This window comes from Sinocyclocheilus anshuiensis, unplaced genomic scaffold (genome assembly GCF_001515605.1).
Source record: "Sinocyclocheilus anshuiensis isolate Anshui unplaced genomic scaffold, SAMN03320099.WGS_v1.1 scaffold1372, whole genome shotgun sequence".
In the NCBI taxonomy this organism is placed as follows: Eukaryota; Metazoa; Chordata; class Actinopteri; order Cypriniformes; family Cyprinidae; genus Sinocyclocheilus; species Sinocyclocheilus anshuiensis.
Genome location: NW_015546103.1, coordinates 577,152 through 587,039, shown reverse-complemented (window position 1 = coordinate 587,039; position 9,888 = coordinate 577,152). Strand labels below are relative to the sequence as shown.

The 9,888-nt window shown below is 39.6% G+C and overlaps 1 protein-coding gene across 1 annotated transcript in view; it reads right to left on the bottom strand.

Annotated features, from left to right (window-relative positions):
* Positions 1 to 713: 713 nt before the first annotated feature.
* LOC107700590 (mitogen-activated protein kinase 6-like) overlaps positions 714 to 9,888 on the bottom strand; it is a 12,105-nt gene continuing 2,930 nt past the window's right edge. Inside the window, exons 2-5 of the mRNA XM_016502309.1 lie at positions 3,584 to 3,728; positions 2,810 to 2,974; positions 2,370 to 2,571; positions 714 to 2,218 (exon numbers count right to left, since the gene is read on the bottom strand). Coding sequence (XP_016357795.1) covers positions 1,111 to 2,218; positions 2,370 to 2,571; positions 2,810 to 2,974; positions 3,584 to 3,728 — 1,620 coding nt within the window. The 3' untranslated portion in view covers positions 714 to 1,110. The remainder of the gene's footprint in view (positions 2,219 to 2,369; positions 2,572 to 2,809; positions 2,975 to 3,583; positions 3,729 to 9,888) is intronic.

Below are 9,888 nucleotides of genomic sequence, written 5' to 3'. Positions count from 1 at the left end.
AAAAGAAAAAAAATAAGACTTTTAGACGCATTAAATGCCATAAAGCAGTATTCCACTCGTACAAAGCACCTACAAGTAAAAAAAAACTCAAGGTGAATCCTTATGAAAACAAATGGTTGAACTTGGGAGAACGTCATGAATTTCTGTACAACTCAAACGGATAAATGAACATCCACAGCTAAACAAACACAGAGCGCCAAGACAGACCAGAATAGAAGTCCAATGCCTCACAATGAAAAATTACAACGTTCTTAAAATAAATACCGCACATCTGCTAAAAATAAATAATGATCTTAACACTTCACTATGGCAAATGCAAAATGTAAAGTAAAAATCGCTGTGCACTACATCGATGAAAGGGCAAGTGTTTCTTTAAAGCACTACAGTTGGGAGACAGAACCTTCTGCTGTTACCTTGAGGTAGATAACGCCTTTACAAACCTACAGTCAATGCATCGCAAACCTATGGTTAATGCTTGCTGTGCTGGCATCACGTTTGAGGAAGTTTACAGTATGAACAAAATGACAAAAAGGCTTTGCTTTTAAATGGAAATCGAGGTGGAAAAGGTCAAATAAATACATTAGCCTTAATTAAAAACAACAGGAAGAGAAAGGCCAAGACGCACTGCTTGTGTCAGTCCTATTGGCTGTCAGTCAGAAGGTCACATTATGATGTCAGTGGCGGCGTCTCCCACACAGTTGGTGCATTATTCCGCCCTCTTTTTCTCTATTCCTTTGCTTGCAAATGGATAAACCATCCATTTCACTACTTAACAGTTGTTCCTCTGTCTTTCCCCTAATATGTTTCTGAATCTACAGTACACTGTGTGCAAATATCATGGTGCTAGTTTCTTTTTAAATATATATATCAGAGTTGAAACTGAAAATCAGAGGGCAAAAACATATTTCATGTGTAGGAACACAGTCCAGCACTTTGGATGAATTTATGAACTGAATTAGCTTACATTTAATCCACAGATAAAAAAAAGAAAAAAAAAAATGTTTCCTTAAAAGTAACCATATGTAAAAAGATTTAAAAAAATGATTCAAGTACAGAAATACATAACTCTATAAAAAATAAGCTGGACTCTGCTTGATCGGGGTGGATTGTTTAATTTAAATGCTTGAAAATGCTGCTGTAGGTTTTGTGGGCGATTTGTGGGGAGCGCTTAACAGCAGAGGGCGTTAACGTGGCCTGGATGGACTTCAGAGGAATGTCACCCGCTCCCTCGAACCCCGGAATGGCCAGAGACTCCAGCTGCATGTTAAAGACAATCTCGCCGCCACAGGATATGAAGTCATCCTCCGGTGTGGACTCCTCGACAGGTTCGGGGATCTCGGACTCTACCTCCTCACGCTTGTTGAAGAGGCGGTCTAAGTAACTGCTCTGGCAGCTGCTGTTCTCCTTCTGGAGCTGCTCGTCTTTGCGGACGTCCCAGCAAGCCTCGTCGATTATGCTGCTATCGGTAACGTCGCTGTCCGTGAAACTCTCCCAAGGACAGGGTGCTCGGACGCCAAGCTGTGCCAGGTTTACTAGACACTTCTCTTCTTTCTCCTGACTGATGGACTTGGACATGGAGCCGCAAGGAGCACGGGTGTCCAGCTGGGAAACGGAGGTGTTCAACTCATTCAGGAGGTCAACGTCGCCGGATTCTGTCTGAAGGCTCATTTTGATGGTGCTGGCGATAAACGAATCAAAGTCGAAGCCCTGGTTGTGGTTCTGGTGTTTTTCTTGTTCGCGATCCTTCTCGGCCACGCAGTGGTTTTGCAGGGCGATCTGGGCCTTGACCAGTCCGTTCTTCTCACACTTGGTCTTGCCTTTTTTGTCGTTCTTCTCTTTGCTTTGCTGTTCTTTCCAGTTGGAGAGGTCAATGATGAGTTTGGGCTCATAGTAGTGGTTCACCTCACTGTCCCTCCAGATCAGATTGTCCAGGTAGGATGGGGACACAGCTTTGTAGTTGCAAGTGTAGCTGCACTCCTGGTCACAGTATTTGTTCTCATGGTGGTCTTCCTGTTGCCACGAGCGCTCTGGTGGAAGATCGAACGATGGATCCTCTAGGAACTTCTCACACTCCCCATCCATGTATTTCCGTGGATCGATCTGGACCTCCTCCTCGTCCGTGCCATCTGACATAGCTCGAGGATCACGCTGCACGTCTTCTAGTTCATGGGTGCTGTGCAGGTGCCAGTCTTGATCAGAGAACTGACTTTCATGGTACCTACAGTGTGAAGGAAAAACAAAACAATTATGGCATTGGCAAGATGGCAGCCAGGAGAACCAACTTTCCTTACACCGTCTCTGCTCTAAAACTCATGACCTCATAGACTGATGAACCAATACTGGAATTTTCACCATTAGGTGAGGCTCACCTGTCCCAGTTGTAGATGTGACTGTGGCTCTCATCCATGAGCAAGATGTCATCCACCTCATCCTCGATGTGGAAGGGGTGCAAGGACACTGGTTCGTCTAGAGGGAAGGAGTAATCGCTCATGTATGGGTGAGCAAGAGCCTCTTCCGCAGTGAGCCGGTCCATGGGGTTAAACGTCAAGATCTTCTCCAGGAAATCCAAGGCTACAGTGAACAAATGAACAATAATATATGAGATTTAGACTGCCAACTCTGATTTAGTATAAAGAGTAGCAGAAATTAGATAATTTTCTAAATTTACAGAATCCTATGGATTGCTGCTGGGTGAAGGGAAGGGAGTGTGCAAGAGAGAATGGTATGCCAGTTTCAATTAATTTAAGAGTCTATAAAATGAAGTTTCTATGAATTGCACGTATTCTGCAAAAATGCTTGTGCAACTAACCCTCAGGGCTGACACCAGGCAATAACTTGGCGAGCGGCGTGTGTGGTTCTGACATGTCGTTCTTGATAAAGACAGGTATTACACTTTGGAGCTCCAGTCTGTCTTCCTCATGGACTACCGGAATGGATTCCAGAATCAGCTGCATCTGTTCCAGCTCGTGAGCTCCTGTGCACACATACAAATGTTTGATTCAGAAACTGTGTCAAGGAAATTGCACTGCCAATATTTGGCACAAGAGACATTTGTATACTCAAAGAAACTGGCCTAGTTAGTGTGCATGTTTGAATTTGGCAATGCTGAGGGTTAATATTAATCTCAGGGTCCCACGACATTTGAATAATGAATTTCCACGACTCTCCCATTTGTACAGGATTACTGGATAAGCACTTGTTAAAATAAATTTATAGAGACTGAACTCACAATTAAAATTCAGATATTTCCATGGCAGTGGCAACCCTGTAAACCAGCTGTGCCTAAACTTGCATCTACTAAATTGCATTAAAACAGTTCTGCCCTAAAGGTTTGAGTTCACAGAAACAGCTTCTCTCTTTTACTACTACAAAAGAGAAGAAATAAAACACCTTGTCCTAGTTTATTAGAATACAGTAAGAATACAGGAAATGACCTTCAGCTACCTGATCATTGTATGTGCAAGATAAGATAGTGTCACAAAGAAATGAGCAACTAAAAAAAGTGACAGAATAAAAGGAAGACACACTGCTATAATACAAGATTATAGGACTTATTTAGACATACACACACACACTTTAATACCTGCAAAGAGAGTTTTTCCAGTCAGCATTTCAGCAAAGATGCACCCTGCGGCCCACATGTCAATGGCTTTGGTGTAGTTATTTGGGGAAAGGAGCAGACGAGGAGAACGATACCATTTAGTGACCAGTCCCTCAGACAGATACCCCTATGGGAGATAGAGAACATTTCTTACAACCAGTGTCACCCAAAGATCCTTGGCAATAACACTGCAGTTACAAAACATTGTTTTAAAGGCTTGCAGAAACTGTAATTCACACATATACTGCAACATAACACCCCCTACTGCTTGAGCATTTCATAATTCATGTTGCTGCTCATCTCATTTCATTCACTGACGAGGTCATTTACCACAATGCATGTATAAAACACTCAGGACAGCTTTATTAGAAATTCCTGACTAAAGCAGGGTTACCAGCTCCAACACATGGCCCAGTTTCAAATCTAGCCTTTAGTTGAAAATACAGTCAGTCTACAGCTGTACCCTAAGATACAAAACTTGCTCCAAGAAACATCTGAAGGACAAACAGAGAGACAATGACTAAAGGATGACACAAATGGGCAGACAGACAGATCAAAACAGATAAGCAGTTCCTCTGGACAAAGAACCAGGATAATCCATCTCGTGCCTGACACAACAGCTGACAGACAAGTCAGTGACATCAACCTGCTCGTATGGGTCACCGTTCATACCAAACACCCTCACACAAACTCAGTGTACACATTCAGTGGCCAAAATAAACAAAGTCTAGTGATTCTTGAGGCCAGAATTTTCCCAACAGTTCAGTGTGAGGGCTATTTTTGACTACATGGTCGTGTTCTTTTCAGGGTATGTGTCAAGCTGTTAAAACCAGATTACAGCAGACCATATGTTCACAATTGACCACTCTAAAACCTTCTCAGGAGCAACAAATACCATCAGAGCCTGACAGACTGAGAAATAATTTCACACCATCACGACCTGACCTCAGTGTCCATTCACTCCCTCTTAAAACAGCAAGATGCTTGGAAGAACACCAACTTAAAGGATTACAAAACAATCGTCATAGTCTCTGCGTAAAAGGTCTTGTGCAGGGTTACATAATGCAATGAGAGCAGATTATCAACATTCAGATCACATTCTACTCAAAGACTATGTAAAAAAAAAAAAAAGATCCTGCTAAAGGATTAAACTTAAACCTCATCTTTCTAAAGACACCAGACCTTAGCCCAATCCAAAAAGAAAAAACAAACACCTGTAATGACGACCTGTAATGAAACATCTGTGATATGGCATCGGAGTACAACTTCTTTGAAGAGCAATAGCATAACTCTTAACATGCAGCAGGATTTGATGTATTGAAAGACTCCACGATTACTAATCAAACATAAACCAAAAATGTGATATGGCTTAGTGATTATCATTCAAAAGGCGGCAACTTAAAGGAATAGTTCATCAAAAAATGAAAATTGTCATCATTTACTCACCCTCATGTTGTTCTAAACTTGTATGAGTTTTTATGTTGAACATAAAAGATGATATTTTGAAGAATGCTGATAATCAAACAGTTGATGGCCCCCATTGACTACCATAGTATTTCTTTCCCTACTATGGAAGTCAATGGGGACCAACAACTTTTGGGTTCTTCAAAATATCTTCTTTTGTGTTCAACATAAGAAACCCATACAGGTTTGTAACGACATGAACTATCAAATAAATGCACTGCCTGTTTCAGAGTAAAGTGTGGCACTGATGTGTGGTACTTACAGGTAAGGAGCTCATTATTTTGCACGTGGTTAGAGTCTCAGTACAGTCCAGTTTGCAGTATAAAAATCATAAAATAAAGTATATACATTTTAATTTTAAAAAGCATTTAGCAATATCAAGAAAGACACACTACGCACAAAAGGGAGAAACAAATTCTAAATGGTTTATTTCCTGAAAGTTCTGTCTGCAGTTCTTATTGCCATTTGTTTCATGCAGATATGTTTTATGTAGTATAGTTTCACAAAATTAAAAAGTTCTAATTATCTAATTTAGATTAAAACTGCTTGCAGCATCTTTGTTTGTATCTTGATTAAAATACAGTGGTTGCCTCTTTAAATGGAAAGAGATTATCAAGAGATTTTCTTTGTGTTATTTATTTATTTGATTTGGGGTCTGTTTTAAAATTTCAATTTAGTTTAGTTATTTTTAAACATTTAAATTTCACAAAGAAATATGCAGCATTTTGTCCAAGCAACAAAAGGACACTTTTTCATTTATAACTTGTCTTAAATGTTTTGTTAAAAAAAGTTGAGTTAATTGTTATATTCCTAGAGAACAGCATGTGCTCATTCAGAAATTGACGAAAGCAGGGTCTTATAGGGTCAGTGAAATACAAACGTCTGCATAACTGATTCTCGAGGAGGAGTCAAACCTAACCAGTCATGACACATTTTAGGCAACTCATTTGAATGTTAAATAAATCCACCCTCGCTGGTGGCGTGAGGTGGCAGATGACTCATGTAAACCATGAGAGGAGCTCCAAACCAACCAGCAGGAAGTATAAATGTCAGACAGAATTGACAGACTCCATCACAGCTCATATTTATCGGTGTTCGCCAAGGCAAGCATTACTACCGCTCATAAATAGGGGACTTAGCTCATCCTGCACCATTTGAAATATGGACATGATACTTTACACAGCTTGAGGGGAAGAAGAAAAAAAAAAAAGTAGCATTTTTTTTTTCTTCTTCACAAAAGGAATTAGCATCTCCTTCCTTTATGCTCTTTCATATGAGAACGCAGGGTGAATACTTAAAAACAAATAATCTTCCATTTCAGTTCTAAGGTCATCGGAGGCCACAAAAGTAGGTCAAAGTCTAGTAATTGAGTCAGTTCAGACTGGTTTCACAGCTTCTCTGTAAAATGAGTCAATGTGAGAAAGACAGCTGAGAGGAGTGAGAAACATTCCAGGCCCAAATTATGCCTCTAAAAAGTCCCCTGTGTACAAGAAACACAGTCTCCAGTCACCACATTTAACATACGCACATGCACACAATGAACAGAGGAGCCCCTTTGCAGCTCAATGGGGGGAAAAAACAGCCTCTGGTAAATTCACAAAAACTCTAAAACCTCAAACAGCTGCAGAGACGAGGTCTGAACCCAATGACACACACAAGCATCAAAAGCAAGACTTGGAGGAAAACCAGAATCCAGAGAGCTTAGCCAAACACAGACAAAGAGAAGAGAGGAGAGGGGGAAGGGAAGAAGGAAGGGAAGTAGGGGGTTGATCCTCTCTGCACGTGAATTCCAAACATTCCTCAGACTGGCTCGGATTTCCAGAGCAGAGCAGTTCAAGATAAAAAGACCCTCTAAAAACAAGCAGCTACCCTTCAATACAGAATCCCTCTCACAATAGTTTAAAAGCCCATGTTCTACACTTATACCATTTTTTTTCTCTGAGGTTTACTAATCATGGGCAGAACCTAGCTTTACATGATATTCCATCTGTTTTGCCTAGGGATGCATGATATTATCGGACTGATATCAGCCGATATGAAAAATTATGCCGATATGTCTTGCTGATAAGAAGATTAACTCACATGTGCTCAGGGTGTGCTAGCGATTAGATCATGTCAGCAGTGTGGTCATTCTTGAAGCTAACTTTTGCCTGAATGATGATTAGATTCACTGTTTTGGATCGCTGCATTTAATTTGAAAATGCACATACAAGATGATGCTCGGTGTGTAATAGAGTCAACAGTTTCTAGCATGTGCAGTAGCAGCAGCGGCAGCCTCCCCCGGGTCCTAATGCCCGTCTGTTAGGGCATTTTATTTACATAGGGGGGCGCTGTAAAAAAGTAAAATACACATATCACTAAGAAACTTGTGTTTCTGAATAAATTAAGCAGTATCAATGTCATAAAATCATGAGTGTGTTTTGATTTAAAGGTAAGAAGCTATAGCTTACATGAAAAAAAAAACAAAAAAAAACAAACAAACATGACACTTGTAAATTAAATAATTTTATATGCAGATTTATTCATTAATGTGTAATATGTTTGTATTTTTTTTATTGAATTATGAGCTCTAAACGATTTTCAGAGTTTTTACAACTCTTTTGCCTTAGACCATCTACAAATGTTAAATCCTAAAATAATATTTTAAAGTTACCACTGAATCTTTCTGAAAAACAAAAATGCAGCGATTGATGCATAGTTGATTTATAATTATTTTCAAAGCTTTCAACGTACGGTCATTATAAAAAGAACTTCATTACTGTTTATTTAATTCTAACAAATAAGTTGTTAAAAACTAACCAAAATTAAAAATAATTTGTTTATAATTAGGGATGCATCGATACCACTTTTTCCAGTACTCGCCCGATACCGAAAAGTCGTGTATGCCTAAGGTTGAAAATAGATGATGTTTATAGTGAATGCCCCTCTATAAATGGTCTTATTTTTACGATTTAGTTTTGATCCAAATGATGCGTATGCTAAGCGAGTGAACATCAAAGATCACACAACAGAAGTGTGCGCGCTCTCTCTCTCTCTCTCCCTACCGTTAAGTAACTTGTGCATTGTTTTACTTACTTGTTTTTGACATATCCGACCGAACTACAAACTTTCCAGTGATGTCTGTGAGAAAGATATATTCACTCGACAAGCTCGCGCATCTGCGCTGCTGCGCTCAATCCACTCAGCGTGCTTTGTTTATCAGCTCGCACACATCAGCTATACAGGCGTTAATACTGAATGTTTAACATTATATTCATTGCATACATATACTTCGTAGTAGACATCCTTAACTCCTTTCTGCTGTCTGTTGTTGGTGTTTCTTTGTTTGAATATGGCGCTTAACACATGCTGTGTGGTATCGGCGTTTGGTATCGGGGCATTTTAACGAGTACGAGTACAGGAGACCAGTATCGGGCCCGATACCAGTATTGGTGCATCCCTATTTATAATTTATGCACAGGAGAGACCTGGTGTTGTTTCCAAACAAAAGGAAATATATCGGTATCAGCATCGGCCAAAATGTCGTGCAATATCGTGCACCCCTAGTTTTGCCCTTAGAATTGAACTGGCTATTTTTGCTACTGTACCTTTAAGACTTGTATAACATGTAAATGAACGCTGCTGTTGTTGAATAATCAGTATGTTATACTTCATATGTAAAGTGTATTGGGGCAAAAAGTCAAACTCCATCAAAATTAATTGAGCCGAGTCTCCTCCTGTATGCTTCACATAATAAACACTATTTGTATGACAAACAAAATTCCTTCCAATGTAGAGCGTTCCAAATTAGTGACTTATGAGGTTCCATTATAGTTAAGATGCTGCTTCAGAAGGCTGCTGCTTATGTATGAGAGTAGACATTAATGCAGCTCACTAGTGTATGGTAAAAAGCTCATGTCCATGCAATATTGAATTATCAAAACAGTGAGAAAATGTCCCATTTAAAAGATTATTTGCCTTTGGTACAGCAAGTTTTATCTGAAAATGTTGCAAGAACAAAAAGACTAAATAAAATTACAGAATAAACCACCAAACACAAATCCCATTCACAAGGCATGTTCTGGATGTGAAGGGGTTCAAGTTAAAGCTTCCAGTCACGGGTGAATCATTACCACTCCAGGTCTGAGAAACCTCGTTCAAACATTCCCTAATTACACTTTTTCCCAGCCCTGACTAGTACTGCCATGTTCCAAACAATGATTTTTCAGCCACAGAGCCTTAGCTTATGTTTAGTGCTTAAACAACAGCCTGTCTGAATTATAGCTTGAAGCTAGATCATATTTAGCCCTTCAAAAATGACCTCATTTGCATGGACAGAAGCCCTGTCCTACTGGATGCAGGCCATTTTAAAGACTTTACTGGATTGCCTTCACTCACTGAAAAAGGTCCCTCATGTTATAGCATCCAGCCACATCTGACGTTAATGTTAATTGGTCTTGATACAAGCATGTATATAATGGAAAAAAGTCAAACAATTCAAGAAGGTTTCAAAAAAAAAAAATGTAAGAGTTAAAACATGTTTCTACTATTTCTTAAATCTTTTAGAAATATATTCTAGGGAATGCAACAGAAAAAAAACAGATGCATCAGCAAAAAAAGCTCATGAATATAAAACTAGAGACAGTGAAATGGCTGAGGTTTGCTTCCCACAAACCTCCATAAACCACCAATGAAGTGCTGACTGCAGAAAAGGGTCGTTTCACAGAGGCATCACACACACACACACACACACACTCCCGTTCTCCAACTATCAATGCACAAAACCGCTTAAACAGGTCAGCAAAAGTGAGCACAGCAGTTTGACAATAGTCTGCAGCAAAGAG